The 24221-nt window shown below is 26.8% G+C and overlaps 1 protein-coding gene across 1 annotated transcript in view; it reads right to left on the bottom strand.

Annotated features, from left to right (window-relative positions):
• Positions 1-24221, bottom strand: part of LOC107451210 (transmembrane protein KIAA1109 homolog tweek) — a gene marked incomplete at its 3' end in the record, with an annotated part of 102147 nt that overhangs the window by 31092 nt on the left and 46834 nt on the right. The window contains 18 exon segments of the mRNA XM_071181348.1: positions 1158-1283; positions 2763-2869; positions 4610-4733; positions 5250-5392; positions 7503-7699; positions 7990-8136; positions 10083-10200; positions 11023-11043; positions 12363-12500; positions 12587-12660; positions 12789-12885; positions 14450-14533; positions 15153-15220; positions 15344-15461; positions 16389-16514; positions 18597-18848; positions 20211-20300; positions 23908-24091. Coding sequence (XP_071037449.1) covers positions 1158-1283; positions 2763-2869; positions 4610-4733; positions 5250-5392; positions 7503-7699; positions 7990-8136; positions 10083-10200; positions 11023-11043; positions 12363-12500; positions 12587-12660; positions 12789-12885; positions 14450-14533; positions 15153-15220; positions 15344-15461; positions 16389-16514; positions 18597-18848; positions 20211-20300; positions 23908-24091 — 2214 coding nt within the window.

Raw genomic sequence — 24221 nt, 5'->3', positions numbered from 1 at the left:
ATGGTGGGCCGCAATTTTATAAAAAAAAAATTCCGACTTATTAGGAATTATAGCAACAACAACAAAAAAAAACTCTTGAGCATCTGAAATAAAAAAAATGTTCTTTTCTGCTCATGCCATATTCAATTCAATTTAAATAAAACATGATATTCATTACCTCCTTGATGTGTTTTAAAATTTACAAATGTAAACAATTTCGTCCAAAATTAGTAGTTTCAAAAAGTTAAATCGGAGAATTTATTCGAGAAAATTTCTGATACGCACATGCTAAATTATATTCACAAAACAAAAAACTAAATTAAAAAGAGCAACATACATGATTATTTTTGCATTTAAATAAATATTTTCTTAGATTCAAAACCTGAGAAATAAATTTTTTGCACCGTTGGTATGGTAAATTTCACAGAAACGAAAAAAGTAGGGTTTTTTTAACAAAAGAAAAGTATTTTAAATCCATATAGATTTTTTACGAAAATTGTCGGCAAAAAAATGACAACTAATATTCGGGGCCACAAAAAAGGCATTATGGGCCCGATGCAGTCCTCGGGCCGCCAGTTGGTAACCACTGATCTACATTCTCATAAATTTATATCAGAAATTGAAATTAATGAAAATAAGAACAAAAATTTAAGAGACTGAATATTTTTTAAAAGAATATTTAAGAGATTATAAAGAACAAATTAAATTTTTGTTATTGAAATTTAGAAATAGAAATTATTGAAATTTTAAATGGTTGAACTTAAATGATTTCTAAGGTGTTTCTTAATAAGATTTATCACAGTTCAAAACTGTTAAAAATGAACTATTGGCAATGGTCCTCTGCAGAGAGGATGGCTCCACAACTTTAGTAGATTGATGACCTGCATGCGAAGTCAAGCACTCAATGGTAGAACATTTTAACGAGGACCGATACTCGGTCCCATCGCAGGCTGATCAAAGGTCACCTTCCGCTCACTGACCACAGTCAGTGATGCTTGACTTTGGTGATCAACTGGGAACCTTGCCTTACGATCAGACCACTCTGGGACATCTTTGGAACATAAACTTACAACTTAATTTAATTTCTGAAATTATTATGGACTGAATAGGTTTGCAGATATTCAAAATGTGAAGAAATCAATTGTATTTAAAGCAATGATCATAAAAAGTAGACATACCTATGAACAGACTTTTCAGGTAAGGCAAGATTTGGTAAATCTGACATATCCAGAGACCCTGTTCTAGTATGAGCATGACTTGGAGAACTTTCTTTACTGCTTGGGGTCGGAATCGGATCATCTTGGCTGAAATTTAAAAATGCTTTATTCTTACATATCAGTTTTTATTTAACAAATAAGTAGAATGTAAATTTCAATGAAATCACTAAAAATCAATTTCAATGAAATCACTTTGTCATACAAAAATATCAGTCACACTCCAGTTAAAACTTCTGAAACAGCATACCTCAGCACAGTGCCGTAACTTCACCCTTCGGGGCCCTGGGGCTCAAATTTTTGCCGGGGCCCTTTCTAAACCTTTGTGTACTCCATCTCTAATCGTCATTTTAGCTACTTATGTATNTTTTTTTAACAAAATAGTTTATTTACTTATGAAATGAAACATTTAAAAAAATAATCAAAAGAGTAGTGTACTGGCAAAGGACTTTTAGAACTAATTTACTTAGTAACAAAAATACCAGCACTTTCGGCAAAACAGGACTATTTTGACTAAACTGAAATGTAAAGCTAATTTGTTTATGAGTATAAATATATTGCAAGAGGATAAAAAAAAATATCTATCTAGTCTTATTTAAGCTACTAAAAACCAGTTGTCATAGTTGAACATATCTAGATCATATCATGATTTTAAAATAGATTAATACATTTTTTCTAAAATTTCAACTTTAAATGTAAAAAGTAGGGTCTTTAAAACAAATCATAATTAAAAATGGTGCACAATTCAAAATGCGTTTTAAAATAAAATTCTAAACAAATGTGTTTGAATTATTTTAATCATATCGTTTAAGTAATGTCACATTTAACAAAGGATAAGGTATACTTTGTGCTATGTAGACTAAAGCAAAAAACAACATAAACAAAGCACAAATGAAAGTACATAAATGGACTAAAATTGAGGCACTGAGGATGGTTCTGAGGCAAAGCAAATTTTTTTACATTAATTAATATTATAAAAGCATTTGAATTCTTAAAAATTATATTAATTAATGAATTTTTCTTCTTTTTAAATCAATATAATATATATTTTGTTTGAACCTGTTTATTGAAACCTGTGGGTGCACCTATGTATTGAAACAGTTCGATGTTTTAAAGTAAGAGGGTAAATAATTTTTATTAAATTGATATAATCTAAAGATAATCAGATCATAGTATAAGAAACTCTAAATAATCAATAATAAGAACATTAAAAATAATCTTATTATACTAATATAAAATATATATAACTTTTAAAATAAACTAAAAATATATTATAGTCATATTTAGTTTTTTTTCATAAATATATAAAATGAATAACTTATTCATTGTGAGGTCTAAAAAGTTGCAGGCAATAAAATTACTCAACACATTAATGCCTGTTTTTCATTCTATGTAGTTAGAACTTGATTTACTTATTTTATTCATAAAATTAATGAGATATAATTTGTTTAAATAAGTTAAAATTTATATTTAGAGCATTTAAAATAAATTTACTGAATTAAAATAAGTAAGAAATTTTTGGAACAGTATAGAAGAAATAGATTATAATGATTTTTTTTTATTTGTTACCCAATTTCAGCTCTTTCTTCAGCATCAGGGAAAAACAATGATATGGATTGTAAGGGACCAGCAGTTGACCGAGTTCCTAATCCTAATTTGTCTTTAAATGAAGTGGCCTAGTTAAGATGGAAAAAAAAATTAAAAGAAGTATTAAAAATATATACATATAATTGTAAACATTAGTCTTTAAATAAATTGAAAGACGGCATGTTAAACAACAAACATAATTGCTAGGATTAAAGATAAATAGTAAACATTTATCTTTTAAATAACAACTGAAATAAGCAGTGATCATCAAAATACTATCTCTATATATACACATTCTGCCTATTATTACCAGAAATGGAAATTTGAGTTCAATAGATTTTTATTTCACAAGACAAATAACAGAACTCGAAACACATGTTTTTTTTCAAGTTATTTTTTAAGAAGAAACTTTATTAGTAAAATTTTGTGTACAAAAAAAATGCCATCAAATTGATATCAAACTAAACATTTGAACAATCATGCAACACAAGTTAACTGCATAAATTATATTAAATTTAAAATCTATAGAAAAAAATTTACAATAACATTTTCAATAATTAATTCTCAAGCAACATAATTATCCTCATTAAACAATTACAAAAATAATCAGTAACACAGAATTAAAAAACTAAATATAAAGTTTAAAAGTTTTGCATTTATGGGCTCATTCTAAATACAATTATAAAACAAGTTTATCTAGTTGTATTTACATACATAATTTCATAAAATTTTTTATCTTTAATTTATTAAACATAAAAAAAAAAAAAATTAGGTTCGCAAATGTTCACATTGTATTGACAAATTTCCCTTTTTTACATTCAAATTTAAATTTTAAACTAATTTAATTAAAAATTCTAGAAAAATTAAGAAATTTAAAAGTAAGACTTTAATAAACATATAATTTTATTTCCTAGACAATGTTCAGTTCTTTAAAAAAAACTTAAATAGAACAAAAATTTAATGTGAATTAATTTTACATAAATATTTCAAAACGAATGACATTATGCGTTCATTAAGTGTTAAGTGATATTTCATTTTCTACTAATTAATAAGTTACTAGAACATTATTAGCAGATAAAATTATAGGAATAAAACTTCAGAATTTTCTTCTCATTAAGCTCAAGGACTGAGAAACTGTATTGCAGAAAAAAGTTATCTTAATATTCAGATAATATGCAAGCAAAAATAAAATGATTTTGAGAATTTAATAGTAGTATATTCAGGGTTAAAAGTCAAAAGTTTCAAAATCATTTAATAAGGAAAAAAGTTAATTAAGAAACTGAATGCGCCATTTTTCTGATATTCCATTTTAAATCCACTGGAAAAATTTGAATTACAAATAAAAACTTTCATTTTAAAATAATAAAAAAACAAGTTATTAAAAAATAAAACTAATTTGCAAATTTATAATAAACTGTTCTTTGGGGGATATCAGTTTTTGAATTAAGTCATATTAATATTTAATAATTATAATTGATATGCTGCTGATTGAAGAGGTAAAACTTTTTTTTAACAAACAATTCTATTTCAGATTAGAGATTATGCATACAAAAATGAAAACAATTAAAACAGATGATAAAAAATGTTTTATTGTTTTGTAATAACTTTGGCTGCTCTCTTATTCTTTAGATTGGTGAATTCATAAAAAAAGATGCAAAAAAATAACTGTTTCTGTGCCTAACTTTTTACCTAATCTCAACATTAGTCCTTTTTAATCAGCATAGTTTACGTATACCATTCAAAAGATATGTAAATATGAAGCATTAAATCAAAAGCTATTTATACTGTTTTTCCTCCTCTAATCTACATCAATGTAAGAGAAGTATTACCTTTACACTTTGTCTGCGTAGCTTTTTAATGACATCCCTTCTAAAATCATTGAATACAGCAGTCTCTAACTCATGAAGACGGCGTACTTCTTGCTCAATAGTGCTTTGACTAGCACCAAGCAATCTGAAAGGATAAATATGTGTAATGAGTGTCACAAAATGAAGGAACACAATAAGGCTGAGTTGAGAGTTTTTTTCTGAATTGGAAATATGCTGCATTAGACTTAAATTTCGTAGAGCTAAAAAATTAATTTTTAATCAAAAAATAACAAAAAAAATATTTTATTTGATTTTGGTGATCAAATACAACTGAAATACAAAATTTTTTATCACTTTATATAAGTTGATAGTACAGTAAAATAATAGGTTTAATAAAATACTACAAATTTTTCTAAATATTATACTTTAAACAAACAATCTTTCAAAATAATTTGTTGTAAAAATGCTATTTACTAACATTTTTAAATAACAATTTTTATTTTATTTTATTTTTCCTTCCAACAAAGAAAAAAAATTTTTAGCATCTAACTACAGTTAACACTATTTAAAATATTTATTTTCACCCCTTCTGTTAATAAATATGTGAATTGGCTATGTATTTTGTTTCAGGTATCTCATATTATTTAAGATTTCTTCTTACCTCAGATCATTTATTATTTTAGCTTGTTCATTCATTTCTTTTTCAATGAGTCTTGATCTCTTTTTAGCATCTAAGCTGGGATCCAAAATTAAAGGTGGCAGCGTTTCTACAAAAGTACTGCCTTTCCTAGCAATCACAGGTTCCTAATTAAAATTTAAAAAGAAAACTGAAAAAATTGATACAAAAGTGAAAACAGTAGTCCACTTAAGATGCATAGTAAAAGAAAGTTGGTTAGTTTCATACAACATAATCAACAATAAGTGTTCTCAGCTTTCTAAATCAAATAACCATATTATTCACTTCACCATGTAATTTATGAACCACATAATTTATGAACCATATTATTTAACCATCATATTCATTGGGAAACAAAATAGTAGTAAGATCATTGTGCTCATTAAGTTCCTCTTAAGTAAGAATATTATATTTTATTGAACACTAATTCTTTTATTTCAATTTTCTGTCCAATCAATCATTACATAGTTTACGTTTCTTGAGCATTCATAAAACATAATAAAATAATAATATTATTAATACTGTATAAAACTCTTAAATAAATTTCACAAGTAGATATTATTGTACAAGTAGATAGTAGTATGATTTATATAGACCCAATTTATAGGATGCTTTTCTTTCTTTGATTCTTTGGTACAAAATATTAAAATATTATAGTATAAAATTAGACATAAAAATCAATTTATCAAATTTGGGAATTTTTAACTAATACGATTTAAGCAACACAACAGTTCATTGTAGGCCAGAAGGGTTCCTCACAATTTCATGAACAACTCCCTAACTATAAGGTTAAATCTACTAAATGCATTTTTAATAGTTTTAATTTATTTATTATGAAATATTAAAGACTAATTATAAAATCTAATCTATAAATAAATCTATTCCACAGAAAATAGGAATATTAATTTTAATTAGATAGAAAGCATAAAGATGTGGCAGTATAATCCAAGAGACTGACTAACTATCATGCTTTAGCACACTTGTTACAGCTTATAAAAATCAGACATATATTTATATGAACCCTTTTACAATGTTCCTCATTTTTCCATAACTGACTATCAAAAGATAATAAAGTAAATTTTATTGTACCTAGGTTTTTGTCTTAGCGCATTATCAATCTCATTAACATTAGTTTCATAGAAAATGAATAATATGTTAAAATCTTAACTCCTGTATATGTTGTATATAGGGTGTTTTATTTTATTTTATATACGTCGTTGATCGGTCGAACCAATTTTGGGTTTACAACTACTAATGTTCAACTCTGTAGCCTTGTAATTTTGAACCAATCAAGGCAACAGACAAGGGAACTCCTTGATCAGTACCCTCAGAGGTATTGATTTGTTATGGGAACATGGAGGACTTTGTGACTTGACAGATTTAGTGTGCATCAGCCACCATTTACTACACAGGGAGTCTTCGGCCAAAGAGGATCGAACCCACGACCTCTTGGACATGGGCCCTACCAATCAGGCTATCCCAGCCCTTATATAGGGTGTTTCTAAACAACAGAGCTTAAATGAAATTAAGCAAACAAAAAGAATTAAAAGTCAAAATGGAACATGGGTTTGCAAACAATATTTGGAGCCACTAGAATGCTTTGATGAAAAGAAGAGTTCTAATCTAAAAGTACCATGATTATCAAATTTGTCTTCTATAGACTTTATGAGTTTTTTTAAAAAAAAAAAAATACTTATTTACAAACCATCTGTTTAATTCTGGAAAGAATTGTTGCAGTAGGAAGGTGCGTTTGAGATGAACCTGGTATCATTGATGTAACATAATTGGTTAGAGAAAAGAGATCAATTATCATTTCACTAATAGCTGTCTGCAGACATTCGGCAAAAACTTTGATGATTTTCTGTCATAGTATTGGTTACAACGGTGGAACATGTGTCAAAATAAAAGTATAAATAAAATAATGTAGAACAAAAATCATTTATTGTCCTAGTATGTTAATTTGCAACCACTTTCACTGGATCTGGAGTATTTTATGACTCCAAGTTACAATGTGATTTTTTGGAAATTCTTTTTATCAGCCTGCTTTATTCCTTTATTTTGATCACGTTATTTTGAAACATTTAGCATATATGTGTACAGAATATGTTATATTTTTATTTCAATAATTTTGCCAGAAATAAAACAAAAAGCTTTTTTATACAATAAAAATATCTGTTTTATAATTAGGTATATCAATATTAATACAGTCATAATCATTATTAAAGTATCTTTTCAAACCTGTACACAAGGGCCATGATGATTTGCATCTTCAGTACCCCCATCCATATAATCCATGCCATCATTTTCATCTTCAACGCCTGTAATAGCTGTTAATGTTTTAAATAACGCAGACAACTGCTTCCCAATATTTGTGTCTAAATGTATATCTACACCTTCCATTTGCCATTGGACGTTCAAAATCCACTTTGCATTAGCTATTAATAAATTAAAAAAAATATGTTAAGAGATATTCAAATCAAATGCTTACATTATAAAGTGAAGGGAATACTCTAAATGAAATACAAGTAATCTGGTCGCTAAATGGAAACAACATTACAGTGGCTTTATTGCACTATAGATTCTGACCAGTCTTTTCATAAACTTTAGTAAAATAAATTTATAAATTTAATTTTAATATTAAGACTATATTATTATAAAATTAAAAAAAAAACATTTAAAATAACAATATATTAAAATTGTGTAACTAAAATGTAATAATTGGTACCAATTCCTTGAGGAGCAACTGTTCTGGAACAAATTTCATAGGTCCCTTCTGAAACCACGCATAAATTCATAATATTGGAATCTGTTGGATCTGGTTTCCAATCATCCAGTGACGTTTCAAAGTCATCAGCAAATCTAAAACACAGTCCTAGGAAAATAATTAAAAAATAAATTTCTCCCATTTTTAAAACTTTGCATTCTAGTATAAAAATGCAACATGCTACTTTTAAAAAATTACAATAGCTAAAGTTTATCTCATCTTTAATCAGGATAACATTGTTTTATAAGCCTAACAAATAATAATAAAAAAATTGAATTGAAATGAATTTAACAACAGTTAAAATAATAATAACTAATTTAAATTGGTAAATAAAAAATTATTCCCATAACAGCTCCTTGTGGAGTAGGGGGGTCATGGAGCTTAAAGCTCCACAACTTCATAAATGGCATGATAGTGGCAATGTGATCAGCACAATTCACAAGCTCCTTTTATTTCCCAAACAAACACTGATTTCCATCAATCTGATGCTAGACAGGCTTCAAACTGCCACTGAGGATCAAACTCTAGTTCTTAACAATGACAGTTCAGTGCCTAAACTAATGAGCCATCTCAGCTCAAATTGGTAAATAACTCTCTTTATTATGAATTTTAACTAGTTAAATTTATAACCAAAGAAGTAAAAGAGGAAATCTTTGAACTAAAAATTAAAAAATTACATATTTATTAAATCAACTGAGTTGAATTGAACTTTAATTTAATAGCGCAAGATCCAGAACCAGCTACACTTCATCAAATGAAACAATATTCGATATATCAATATATCGAGAAGTTAATCTAATAGTTTTGTAACAAATTCTAAAAAAAAATTTTAGAAATGAAATAAAATGTTACAAACAAAATACAAATAGATATTTATGAAGAAAAAAAATTTCCCCTAAAATGCTCTTGAAGGAAATATTTAATCAATCTAAAAGACTGTTTCAAATTCATTTTGAACAAAAATGTATAATGTTTAATAAATACTAAGTCATTACTTAACTACAAGGGTCATTTTTAAAGTAAAAACAAATTGCTCATCATGCCTGCTCACCCTGTCAAGTGACGTCACTTCAAGTTCGACAACTCTTGTCAAGTATCTCCCTAAGCGATTATTTCATTTTAAGTCTCTGCTGGTATAGGCTGTAGGTATATACTGCTTTGTTTGCCACCATGTCAATAAATAATCCTGATGATTGTGAAGTGAGTTCAGTTATTTGGCTTTTAAATGCAATAAAAGTTCATAATGCTTAAACTCACTAGCAGCATGTTAAAGATTATGGTGAAAGTGTAATGAATGATGGAAATGTGCATAAATAGTATAGGCTTTATGATAATAAAGAGCAATCTGGACGGCTTATAGTCATGAATAAGAAGGATTTAGCACCATCAGACTTATGCCTGTTTCTGAAGCTTAAGGAATTTATTTGTTATACCAACTTGAAAATGAGGGCATGCTGAAGGACAGTGTTACTAAACTGGTTAAACGATCTGGCGGCAGAGTTCTTTGATGAGATCTAAAAGCTGGTGCCACGACTGTACAAATGTTTCAATGTAAAAAGGTACTATGTTAAAAAGTGACTAAATGCTCCTATTTTAGTTTATGATTCAATTTACATTCATATATAAAGTTTCTTTTACTCCATTACATAACAGGTTCTTACTTAAAAAATGACCCTCATATATATATATATAAGTCAAGGTAGCCAAATATAATTTAATCTAACTGTAATACAAAAATGCCATTTTAGAGTTCAATAATACACAAAATTCCTCCTTAGTAAATAGAATTCATTAGTTTAGTTCCTTAGAAAAAAGTTACTTTTAGATGAGAAAATATTTAATATTTAAGCTTTTTTTTCAATACATTAAATCGATGTAAAATAACATATATTTAAACATTTTCAATTAAAACTTTTGCTTTTCCATACAAATAAAATTTATAGATACATATAAAAAAATCAAGCTTAAAATTAGAAAGAGAAAAGTAAATATAAAGTAGTGCAATGTAATATACATGTTTATTATTCCACACGTTACAAAAAGCCTTAACATACCTGTAAACTTTGCTTTACTAACTAGAGAGCCACAAGAACAAGCAGAAATCCTTGTACTTTCCAATGTTACAACAACTGCTGCTTTCAGTTCAGTATCATACATTTTATTGGCTACATTCTAAAATAAATTTTGACAATAAAATTTTTTTTTTTAAAAAAAAAAGTCACAAAATATATATATAAGATAATTATGAATCAGATAAATTAAGGACACAAGGTATCATCAAAAACTTTTTTTAAGACTTGTTTTGGCCTTGCAGACAAAAATTAACCAAACATTTAAAAAAATTGCAGATAAAATTATTAAAATTTTTTAAAAATAGTTGATTTCTCCGTTATTAACAGTTTGTCTTTCAACTTCACAAGTTAAATTTTTATTTTCTCTAATTTAAGTTTCGATTAATTAATTTTAAATATTTTCTCTTAATAGTGCAAATTATTTATCATCTAGTGCAGTATTGGTTATTATCGCCTTTCAAAACTTGCGAACCAACCAAGTGCAACAATAATGAATACAAATACTTACTGCATGCTCTACAAATAAAGAAGAAGAAATAGAATTTTTCTATGGTGTAGTAGATCAATAAAAAGGTTTTGTAACTGGGTCACATAATTACCAAATAATTTGTAGCTTAACTGAAATATACTTAGGATTTTCGAAATGGGCATAAAGTTCCCTTTTCCTTAAAGTCAAAAGTAGGAAAAATTTTAAATTTGTTTTAAAAATATGAATATGGAATAGATTTTTGTAGACCTAAATATTTTTTAAGTTAGGATATAAATTTTTTAGGTAAACATGTGATCTAAATGATAATTTTCTACAGATTTGAAATTTTGAATTTAAAAAAAAAAGTTTTCTGTGATACACCCTAGAGAGTAGTTATTGAAATATATTTAATGTTTAATTTCAAAAATAATTTTTAACTGCAGAAATACGTACTTTTTTATATCCATCTTTTTTCTGTTGGCAAAAAGAAAACAAAAGTTGAAAATATAACTAAATGTGCAATTATTAATCATACATTTTAAATTCTAATAATATTTGCTATAAATATAAGAAATAAGGATTGCTTTTTTTAAAAAAGATCTAGACAAGAAAAGATGAATCAGATGTTACAAAAATCCCACAAGAATATAATGTAAGCTTATTTGCATTTATGGTTTTTTAAGCATATCTGAAACTGATTCATTTATTGTGTCAGTAACAAAACTTCAATAACATTACGAGTCTGATATTTTTCTTACATCCCAATTATATATTATTGATTTAATTCAAAATTTTAATAAATTATCTTTCAGTCACATAAAAGATATCTAAATATTTCTAGGGACAAAAACTAAAAAGGGATGAAATATCATAACCTAATATCGTCAAACTTCTATAACTTAAATGTTAACTATTACTCAAGTCAATTTTGACTCCTGGCCTTTCACATTTAATATTTTTCTATTTTTTTTTATTCCAATGAAGACTTCATTCCATGAAATATTCTGACCAATAACGTTCTTTTAAATAAAATATCTACTATTATTTTGTGCTTGTTCTAAAACATATAATAATCATAAACAAAAAAAATATATAAATATATAAATATTTCAATATTAAATTGTTACCAACCACCCATATTTTTGGCTTTGATAATGCTTTGAGTTTTTGAAGTTTTATTTTATTTAAATCATTACTTTTCAAAACAAGTTATCCAAATTTTAATATGTCATTTCCACAATAAAATTACTTGTTAATATAACGGAAATATTTAAAATAAAAAAATATGTCGAAATCAATCCTCCACCCTTTCTTTGAAACTAGAGTAATATGATATAAATTTTTAGATACATTCAACTTATGCATGCTGGACACACTGAAAAATACATTAGGATAAGTTCAGTGATAAAGGCTCGGTGGCTGAATGGTAGCGATTTCCACTCCTGAGCCACAGGTTCTATCCCTGGACCGGGACAGGTTTACTTGGTCTTTCATCTCTCCAGTGAGTTGATAAATTACCAATCATTCTTGGGGACTAAACACTGGGGGTTCTACGATTGACTAATCACCCAGCTGGAACATCTATTCCTGCACCCCAGAGCTGAAGGTCAAGAAAATTGGGATGGGCACTGTAGGCCTTGGTTCCTAATGGGTTATCGTGCCACTGAGTTTAGCTTTTTTAATTTATTGATAGCGCTAGCTAGCTAGAAAAGTGCGTTTGGGAAAAGGTGATTATAAACTTATATAATAATTTAAACTCAAGAAAGTATATTATAAAATAAAATTATACTCACACCAGCATATGGATTGAGAGGCAAACAAATACCCATATCGTCAACAGTTAATTGAAGAAACAAAGTCCCTAAAGCTTGTGAGCCTAATTGTGATATTTGAGGAACTCGTTCAAAAACTTGTTGAGTTGCAGTCAAAACCTAAAGAAAGAAAAAATTCGTAAAGAAAAACTTTTATCTTAAATGTAATAAAAATGTTTTGAACAAACACATCAAAACATACTAACCTCTTTATTAAGACTGGCTCTCTGTTCATTCCAGTATTCATATGCATTTTTATAGTTAAGCCAGACCAGTACAGCTGGAAATATAAAAGAGTAAAAAATAAGACAATCAAATGCTTCAAGCACATATACTATATTTACTTATCATTGAAAGACTATGATGGAAAGATATAAATATAAATTAAATTTGAGACAAAGTAGTTACCTTTATCAAGCGCAATAGGCTGAATGTATATCAATGGTCTATTTAAGGTGATTAAAACAGCTTCTTTGTCGTCTGAATGACTTGAAATCATTTCATCCTTTTTAAGGTAAAAAAAAAAGACCATTATATGATTCCATTGAAGAAAAAAAAACTTAATCAAGTATGCCAACAAAATTAAAATTTGAAAAGTGTTAAAAATTAATGTTGCAGCTATATGGAACTTTTATTTTTCAACACCAAAATTATTTAAACCTTTCAGGAGCAGGAGAAAAATTGTTCTACTGATTTACATGTACTATATATACTACTTAACATTAATGTAAACTACTAAATTTGTAATAGCCTTTATCTCTTAAAATCAGCCGCTCATCCCTTCAGTGGGTCGATAAATGAGTACCAAGCATTGCTTGGGAACTAAACCCTGGGGGTTCCGCATTTGGCTGACCACTCAACTGGAACATCTGCTCCTGCACCTCAGAGCCCAAGGTTAAGAAAACTGAGGTAGGCCTTGGCCCTCGATGGGCTGTCGCACCACTGAGTTTAGTTTTTATCCCTCAAAATATATTCAATCAATAACTTTACATTTTGAAAAACATGAACATAATGCAGGTCACTTTATTTTGAATGTGCATACCATAGCCATAATTCTTATTCTTATTACCATACCATACCATATTTCCATTCTTACTCTTATTACATTACCATAGCCATAATTCTTAATTCTTATTCTTACATTAATTAGCTCAAATTGTTTTTGGCCCATAAAGGGTTAAAAGCTATAAATTAAAACCATTAAAATGGATTTGGATAAGAAGGAAAAATTGGTGAATCCGAAAAATGAAGGTAAAAATAGTAACATAATATATAATTATGAGATTTTATAATTTAATATAAAATTATCAGACAGACTTAGTTCAGCAAAATTGAACTTTACAACTTAAGCTTTCTCATAAAATAGATCAAAATAATGTGATCTTCATGTATTATAGTTAATAATATAAGACTGGTCTGTTCATGATGAACTCGTGCCATGCACAAGTTAACTTACTATTACCCATTTTGAACAATTTTCTTTAATTATAATGTATATTATTGATTTTCATTTAAGAATATTGAATAAAAATAAGCTAAAAGGTTTAATATAACCTATACTCAAGTAGATGGTATCATTTAAACTTTCTTGATGAATTTAGCTCATCAGTGGGCAGAATAATACAAATTTTAAATTTTTAGCGTACAAGTAAAGAAATACTAATAACATTCACAATTAGACAATACAATATTTTCAATGTTAAATACTGTTTAGTCAGAAACAAAATGAAGTTGCTAAGCACATTAAACGTAAAAGGAAGTTACTTTTATTTGTTCCCTCCAATAAAAATAGTAGTAAATTATATTTCACTTGTATAATTAAATATAAAAATTTAAGTCAAACGTTACTGTAGGACTTGTCATTAACTTTATTTATAAAAACTGCATACATAAAGTAAATAAATAAATTCGATTTAAGAGTTTACAGTTTAAAGAATCAATACTTATGTCTAGACAGAAAACGATAAATCTCTTCTATAAATATCAAATGCAAATGAACATATTCATACAAGTCTAAAAACATAAAAATATATTAGTTAATTAAAAGAGTTTAATAACCATAATCTTACTTGAAGAGCATTTCTCATGCAAATTCTTGTTTTAAAATAAGCAAACTGCTGAAATTCTGGTTCTGCTTCTTCAAACAAAGCATTCTAAAGAGAAAAAAATTTTATAACTATAAACTAAAAATCATTCATTGCATTCTCTCTAATTGCTTGTAGAAACAAATTTTTGAGGAAAATTTTTTAACAATTAAGTATTCAATTACAAAGAGAGTTAATTGCAAAGTATTTAGTTTATTTAATTACAATAAAAATGATAGTATCCCACCATCTATTTACTCAATGCCTATATTATCACTCAATTGTCTTTTACGAGGTAAACAGATGTAAGAAACAAATTACATTTTTTCAGAATATCGTGTAAACATATTTAAATTTTAAGAAGTTTAAATAAATATAATACTCAGTGTAAATATTTTGTTATATAAAATTGTCTCGTCTTGAATACTGCCTAAACATTTCCAGAAATTTGAATTTCATATTTCCCAGCAGCTACATTTAACAGTCAAAATAACTGTATGTAGCTTATAAATCATATTTGGCAAAATTTCAGTTTGTACTAATTACATAAAAACATTTATCTAGTCAGGCAATTTTGTAATTTTTTTTTAAAAAATGAAATAGAATGTTAAGATACTCTTTTTTATTAGTATATAAGCTGGTGTAAGGTAATAACAATAATAACAGAAAGATTAATTAAAAAAATTACTTTAATCAATTGTCCTAAAGCAAGGTTGACATCAACTTGAGCCTTGCCAAAAAGTTTGATGTAATTACCTACAAAAATAAACATAAACAAATAATACTTAATAACTTCTTGAATAACACAAAGTTAAATTTTAAGAATCTAAATTACAAAATAAGTATACTAAAAAAATATCATAAAATAAAATGGAATACCGGTATATGGACAGCTAGATGACATATTTTGAACTCGATTGGATAGTTGTAGTTCTACAGCTCCTGTTTCAAGCCGCACTGCACTGCTAGTAGGTGTTGTAGCTGTTATTTGAATACCCTAAAATATTTTTTTTAAAATACATATTTAATATAAGAATTCTGTACTCATTTCCTTAAATGCATATTTCATGTATAAATCCTATTAAAAGTATTTCTGTAGTCATATTAACTTTAAGTCATTTAAACAATTTTTACCATTTAATTCAAAAGTTTTAAAAAAAAACTAAAAAAAACTGCTAAAAACTTAAATTATAGTTAGGTAATTATTAGTAGGTAATTACTAGTAGGTTAGGTAATTATTAAGTAGATAATTACACAGGTGTTACATTTTTTTAACGAATGTCACTGTAAACAAGAGAAATATTTTGAATTTGTTGATAAATGTAATAAACATATTATTACTGGTAATTTAAATATTATAGGAAACTTTGAATTTTAATGTTAAAAGGCATAAAAGTTAGACCAATTTACCATAGATCAATTAATAAAATTCCAAAATACTTTCATAATGTTCTCAATAATTTTTGTTTAAAGATATAAAATAGATTCTCCTTACCTTTAGGTATGGTATTAGAATGGAAATAGGCTGTTTATTATTGCTTTAAAAAAAATTCAATAAAAAGGAAAATTTAAATAAAAGTAACTACTATTATATACTATATATATATAGTTCTAATTTTGATAATTAAAATTTAATTCACATGAATGAACTTATGAATTCAACTGATTTTTGGTGACCCTGAGAGATCACCCAATCTGTCGACCCCTGAGCAACAAACAGCCTATGACAAACATTTTCATATGATATAACTAAAACTAATTTACACATTTAACTTGCAAATGCAACAAAATTAGCAAAATCCAGAGTTTATTTAAAATTAATTATTAACTAAGTTTGACTTTAAAAATGTTAAACTTTAAATTATTATTTAATTTATCATTTGATAGCAAAATGAATACAATGATGCATAATTTGAAAAGATACCTTTAGACGCAAAAGGAGAGAAAACAGCAGTCTTCTGGGTCTCATATGAGTTGACTTCTCAACTTCACTCCACAAAGAAATTGGTTTGTCAGCACCTGACATTTTCTGCACAACTTCATTAACTTCCTAAAAGTGTACAGAAGTTTAGCATGGAATGAATAATAAAGCAATTTGCATAAGGTTTAGTCATAAAACAATAATAGGAGTATAATTATAAATGCAAAAGTAGCAGTTAAAAACTAAATTGAATTAAAACCTTTCTCCTGAATTTTAAACTAACTTGTTTTTAAGTCAGACTGGAAAAGAAATATTATCTACTAAATCTTTCATTTGTGCTGTCATTGTAAATATTTAAAAGAAGGAACTGCGCTTATGCTAACAGGATTCAGGTAGAAGCTTGATATGCGAGAAATTTGATATTACAATAAATTTTAAAATCACTGTCAAAGAAATATAAAAGATGCAATAATTGCAAGTTTTTTAACAAGTTCGAAATTACTAGCTACCCACTATTATTACATAAAATTTTAAGAAAATACATTTTTCTGCTGTTTAACCCTCTCAGGCTTATCATGCAATTTTCACAGGCAACTTAGAAGTAACAAAGTTTGCGCAATCTGCAAGAATGCATCTTTTAGTCTATTTAATTGTGAAACCTCCAGCTCATTTCCCTATATCGTTTCATTTCGGCTTTTATGCAATGTTTACGCATCAGCTGTCCATATTTCTGTGAAATATAAATGCATATTTTGCAGCATTTTGCACTCTCTCTTTAAGGCTCAAAAATGCCTGACACGAAGCACTTAAGGAGTGATATAACTTAAAGTCCTAACAATATTTCATTGACACTGATAGCAGTTCTGACTCTGATATCAAATGTATAGAAGATAGTTATAGCAAAACTGATAATAACTTCACCGATTCTTCTGCAGATAGTGATAAATCTGATGAAATTCATTTTATAATGAATGATTACTAAGTATTTTGCATATTTTCATTAGTATATACGTTTTACCTTAGTACTTAATCAAATAAATCATAATTTAACAAAGATTAATTCTCACAATTTTGCTTCTATATGATTATTCTCCCATTTCAATTTGATGATAGCCATTTTTCATTATCTAGTTCACTTTTGAAAGAAGAAAAAACTCGACAAATTGTTTTTGTAACTTTAAAATATATGTGGATTTAAATAATGTAATAAAAATATGCAATTTTTAATCTATTTTAATAAAAAAATTACACAGCCAGAGAGGGGAAATTAACTATAATACATGAAAAAGATTTAAATTGAAGACATTTTTTATCTATTTCTGGTATTAATAGAGAAAAAAAGAAAAATGAATATCGCTTTCTTACTATTTTGTTCCTTTATTTTTATAAATCAATGTTAGGGCGACAACCAGCTAAGTTATTTTCCAGCAAAATAAAAGTTTTTCCTCTATTTTTAAAAACCCTACAGCGCACTTCAAAAGAATCAGCCTTTTGTTTACCACTCATTTATCATAGCCCCTTATTTCCTTTCTTGAAAACTTACAAATAAAATAACATTCACTGTTATCAAAATCTTCCAAAGGTAATGAACTTTATTTGATTTTCCTCTTGTATAAACTTGCTGCGAATTTTTGTCGTCAAACAATCCGGTTACAGAAATTTTTGCCATTTGTAAAAGTAGAGAGCAATGTAATTCAGCCTACAGCCTGTAGACAAAAGTCCTCTACTCTACATGTATGTATTTTATATCAAATTGGAAGTCTAAAATAAAATAAAGAGAGGTAAATATGTCTATTTCATTAAGTCTTTTGTTGCTTATTTTAACATTAAATGTGTGTATTTTCTTATAACGGCGAGCTCGCTATAAAGACAATATCATCAGCTATTATGAATTGTTGTTATTTCAGACTTTTATGTATATATTCAGAATAAATGACGATATATAATGATTATAATATAATGACGAGATTATTAAAGGCCAATGACTTCAATTAAATAAACATAACAATTATAATCAAAACAAAAACATTGTTTTTCCTTCTACAAATATTGTTATTTACTTAAATTTCAAAAAAAAAATATATGAGTTTCACGAATTCAATCATGGAACACAATATGTTAAACCCCTTGCCACATGAAGCATAAGAAATATAAACAAAATACATCACAGCCATGAGAAAAACACATCATAATAAAAATAAAGTTTTTAACCTTCATAAAAACTTTCTGAACAAGAACTAAATGATTGAGGAGGTCAGTAGTTAAACTATGTTCAAAGGATCCAATTTCGGCTAAAGCGCTCAGATAACTTCCTTGGCACAGAACTACACCGTCAGTAAAGGATTCTAATTTATTAGTTGTTGTATTAGTAGAGGTAGGATCTTGAATGTACTCAGCTGATATATGCACAGGCGGTAAATCAACACTGGCAGAAGATGGCATATTACCTTCAGAAGGTTGAACCTTAATGTAAAAGAAGAAATTAGCAATTAAAGCTTTGATAGAAAACTCAAAATTAGAAGTTAAAATTTAAATAATCGCCGAATACATCAGTGAATAAGTCAACTTTTCAAACCCTACAATTTTACAAAAATTAGCATATTGACTTAGACAATGGTAATAAAATTGAACACTCGTTGATCTGTAATATGGATGGATTAAAAACAATTAGGATAAATATGAATAACTCTGTATCAATTAACCTATTTCAAAAATTATTTTCAACATACTATATATACAATTAACTTTGCATTTTCCCTCATGAAATTTTCCTTACATATAAAGTTCTTTCAGAAAAAAATACTTTATATTATGTTTAGAAAACTATTAAAAATACGATAAGATAATTTATTCAAAAGTGTTTCAAAACATATAACACAATAAAAAAATTTAAAACATACACAAAAAGCTACAAATTTAAATATTCCAGAACATCAACTATGTTGGATTCAGTAATGTTACAGGTGTTGTTATACGGATTCCACTCTGTAATGGATTCTACATAGTCCTCATCTGCTATACCCCACGAAAAAATGGATTCATCCCCACCCAAAGAATTTGAAATTCCACATTCTGTTACGAATTTTACAATAACATTTAAATCCATAATTTGCAATGCGTTTAGTATCATTTGACACATGACATCTATAACAGCAGTGTGGAAATTTCCTGTTTTTGATGAAAAATACTTTTAACTTGTGACAATTTTAAAGACATAATAATTTATTTATTTTCTTTGTTTTTTCTTTAATTTTAGAAATTTTTACACTTGATTTTTTTTTCAGTGGTCAACTTATACACCAGGCATACCAGAAATTTGGAATCTTATAATCAAAAATAAAGAGTCGATTTATACACCAGGTTATATGGTATTTATGAAATTTTTAATACCAACAAAAAAATTTACAAGATTAGCAAAATTCTGGGAACACTTACATGCTAACTTACAGGAATAGTTTCATCTATTTCTGCATTATACCTCGAAAATAGACTTCCAAAGAAGTCAAAAGCTTACCCAGCATTGTTGAATCAATAAATAATAAAAGACTTAAAACAACCAAACAGGCAAAGTAAATAAAGTAATAGCTATTTAAAAAGAAAACTAACTTCAAAGTTTTTTCAATTTATATATTTAATAAGAAATTTTCTGAGGGACAGGAAAAACTTGTACAATAAAAAGATTTCTAGTGATGTTATAACAATAAGCAAATACACGGTTTCCTTAAAGTTAGTATAGGAGTATTTGCCTTAATTAAGCATCATTAAGCAGTATAAATGGTAATACAAGTAGTAGTATATAGTTTTAATGATATGAGTTCACTTTACTTTGGTATTGAAGCTCAATGTATGCTGCGGTAAATCAACAGTAAATTTTGCTTTACTTCCAGTAACTCCTAGACTGATAACTTGTCCCATCTACAAAATAAACAGTTTAAAAATAGTGTAATACTCAGCAATGAAATACAAAAAAATAATAAAATTAACAATTGAAATTTTTGTCTGCTTTTAATTAGATCTTGCATCTAATATTGCACAAAATTCTAATTGCCAATTGTATTCTAGTAGCTCAATGATATTCTTCTGTGAAATAAATTCCTTTCTTTACCAATCAACATTTTTAGCATAAATGCTTCAAAAATTCCTATTTTTTGTTTTTGTTTTTTAATTTAATTTATTTATTTTACAGGAAGGCTACTCTTTAGACAAAACCTAATTCCCTGAGATTTCCAGTGCACAATTTCAATGAAATATACTGAAAGCAGAATTTAAGCTGAATTTTAAGCAGAATTTCAATCATAAATTTTTTTTACAGTCACACATTTATCTATATTAAGAATTTAACAATAAATACAAAATACGCTAAGTAAAATTTTTAATTTCTTTAATCTAAATTTTATTATTTTTTTACTAAAAATTTTCAAGAATTCAAACAAAATAATAAAAATTATAATTTCAGTTTGATAATTTCGTTCTTATTTTTAACTAAAAGCTTAAGATAGATATTAATTGATATAAAAACAATTTATTAATTTTATATGTGAGGAAGTTTTATTTAATTTTTTTAGATATGACTGGTTACATTAAAAATATATTTATACCTAACACTAGATTGAAACATTGATGCGTAATCATCAAATTAATGATTAATACTCCATGAATTATTTAAGTTGATTGTGAATTTTTTTTAAGATTTCAAAATTTTCTCTGTTTCCAAAGAAAGAGAAAGCTGAGAGAGGTTACACCTTGGATATCTGGGTTATGTATTTTTCAGATAAACGTTCTCTCCTTGACAGCAAGTAATTTTATCCAAAGCGTAAAATTTTAAAAAATCCAACACAATGAATTGTATATAATTTAATTAAATCTATTTCTTAATTACTAATCACTAAGGCCCGGATTTTGATGACATTTGCATTTTTTTGCATTTTTGGACATTTTTTGAGATTTATAGGGCATTTTCTTTAAATTTTGGGGCGTATTTTGCATTTTAAAGCATTTTTTAAATTTCTTGTTAATTTTTTCCAATTTTTATTGTTTTTTATAATTTTTTATTATTACACTGGCTTCCAAACAATGAAGAAAATCTCTAGGATATTAACAGGTGAAGCAACATCTTTTCAAATTGAAGAAGAATTGTCAGTAAGTGTGACCGTCCTTCTCAAGTAAGCACCAATAACATCAGTAGACGTTGAAAGAAGCTTCTCCTGGTATAAAAATTTGCTTTCAGACAAGAGACGCTCGTTTACATTTCAAAATATTAAAAAAAAATTTAATAATCCACTGTAATTCTGATATTTAGTAATATTATGAGATGGAAGTTGTATATTCATTTAAGTTTCTATACAAAATGAAAATGTTTTGGAGTCAATATATTTTCCTTTTTTTGTTATTTTAGGACATAAAACATATTTTTCAAACTTTAATGAACGTAGAACAAGTATTGCATTGCTTTATATTTTTTTAAACGACTCATAATAATTTTAAAGAGTAAAACATTGTTTCAGTTCAATATTTTTCCTCCATTTAAGTCATGTCATAAGGCATTTTTAGCGCAATTTTCGCATTTTAAGGGCATTTTTTGCACTTTTAAGGGCATTTTTTGCACTTTTTAAGGGCATTAATTGAGATTTTTTAGGTCATCAAAATCCGGGCTCTACTAATCACTATACCAGATAACTTACAAATTTAAGTTTCTCCAAATTAAAAAAAGGAAAAAAAGGAAAGAAAAAAAAACATTTTTAATAAAACACAGTAAGTAATATAATAAAAAAAATTCAAGTATGAACAGTGCACCAAATAATGAAATGTATAAAATTTAAATTTAATCTATTTCTTAATTACAAATCACTATGCCGAATAACTGACAAATTTAAGTTTCTCCAATTTAAAAAAAACTAAAACACAGCAAGTAATATTACAAAAAAAAATTCATCAAAAGAAAAATTCAAGTACACACAGTGTGCCAAAAAAAAAAAAAAACCGGACCACCTTGTATAACTTTTCATCTAATGATCGGATCTTCACTTTCTAAGACTCAAACTTAATGGTTTGAGGAGTTAACCTCGAATATGCTAGTTAATTACTGTAGACAATATTTCAAGTTACAAAATCAGACACTAAAACATACTTTCTTCAAATAAACATATCTTTTTTTTTCGACGGATTCAGATTCTCTAAGATATAGTGGTTGACCACAATCTGGAAAATATGGTCCCCATAGTTTGGTCAGGAGAGCGATCCAAAATTTGGACCTATAATGCTCACTTGACTTTTTGCATATTTCACCATATTCTGAGAATTTTTTAAGTTAATTGGAAAATTTTTGTACACAATTATAAAATTCATTTATCTAAAGATAATTCTACGCAATAAATCAATTTTAGTAAATTATTATCATTTCATTTAATAATAGTTGAAAAAGTTTTGAATTATAAGGTATACCATTTTTACATAATTTTAAAGTATGTAATTTTACTTTGCAAAATACCAAATTTAATCGAAAGCATTAAATAGTTCCTGAGGAATTGAATTTTAAAAAAGTTACGTATTTAAAATTTCTCAGGAACTATTCAACCAATTTCATTCAAATTTTACCATGTAAAATTACATACTTTAAAATTATATAAAAAATTTTATCTTATAATTAAAAAAAATTTCGACTATTAGTAAATAAAATAATAAAAAATATTTTTAAAATTTCTTTTTTTTTTGCATGGAATTACTTTTAGATAAACAAATTTTATAATTGTGTGCAAAAATTCGCTTAAAAAGTTCTCGTAATATAGCGAAACACACAAAAAGCAAAATTAACATTAAAAGGTCCAAACTTTTTATCACTCTCCTGACATACTATGGGGACCATATTTCCTAGATTGCAGCTACCCCTATATTTCGGAAGTCAGAAATCTAAATCCGTCTAAAAAAAGGTATGTTTATTCAGAGAAAGTACGTTTTTGTGTCTGATTTCGATACTTAAAATATCGTCAGTATTTATTAATTAGGATAATTGAGGTCACTTGATAGAGCCATTAAGATTGAAAATCTAAATATTAGGTCAAAAGTTATTCAAAGTGGACCTTTTTCTTCTTTTTTTTTGCACACAGTACATTGTTTTTTTAACACTTCAATGTTTCAATACCAAACTTCATATTATTCATTCCATATTATTTTCAGTTGATATTTTCGGATGATGTAACACGTATTAAGAATCTGATATCATCCAGCAACAGTCAGTACATTAGAGTGCAAATTTGATATCTAATGTTTTGCACTAGAGCACGTAACTTAAAGAATACAATTTTTAACTAGTTCTAAAAAAAAATTTAACATTTTTAAAATATCGAAACATAAATTTCAATGAAAAAAAACATTTTTATTAAAATCATAAATAAAAAAAATTTTAACACTTGTTACAAAACAAATAAAAATTAAATAATTAAATAAAAGTTTAATTATAATACTGAAAATATCATTAACAGAAAGATTAAAAACTTTTTTTAATTAACACACAAAAACATTATACCTGATATTGGGCTTTTAAAGATGGTAGAACAGCTGCCCCAACAGTTAAACTATCTAAAATGATACTGAACTGTATGATAAAAGGATTGATGGGTTCATGATTTGGCTCAGACAAATGGTTCTGAGGAGTATCCCAAGGCGGCTGGGGGGAATGATTTGCGACACTATATTCATCTATTTGTCGGCTATGTAAATAAAATAAATAAAAGTTACAATGCACCTCAAGGTTTTAAAGCAAAATATTCATTATAAAAAAAACATTTTAAATCGTAACATAGAATCAATAATATTAAAAAAAAAACTAATTTTTTTATA

The sequence above is a fragment of the Parasteatoda tepidariorum genome, chromosome 5 (assembly GCF_043381705.1).
Source record: "Parasteatoda tepidariorum isolate YZ-2023 chromosome 5, CAS_Ptep_4.0, whole genome shotgun sequence".
NCBI lineage: Eukaryota > Metazoa > Arthropoda > Arachnida > Araneae > Theridiidae > Parasteatoda > Parasteatoda tepidariorum.
Note: the sequence above shows the minus strand (reverse complement) of the source record. Positions and strands in the feature narration are given on the sequence as shown.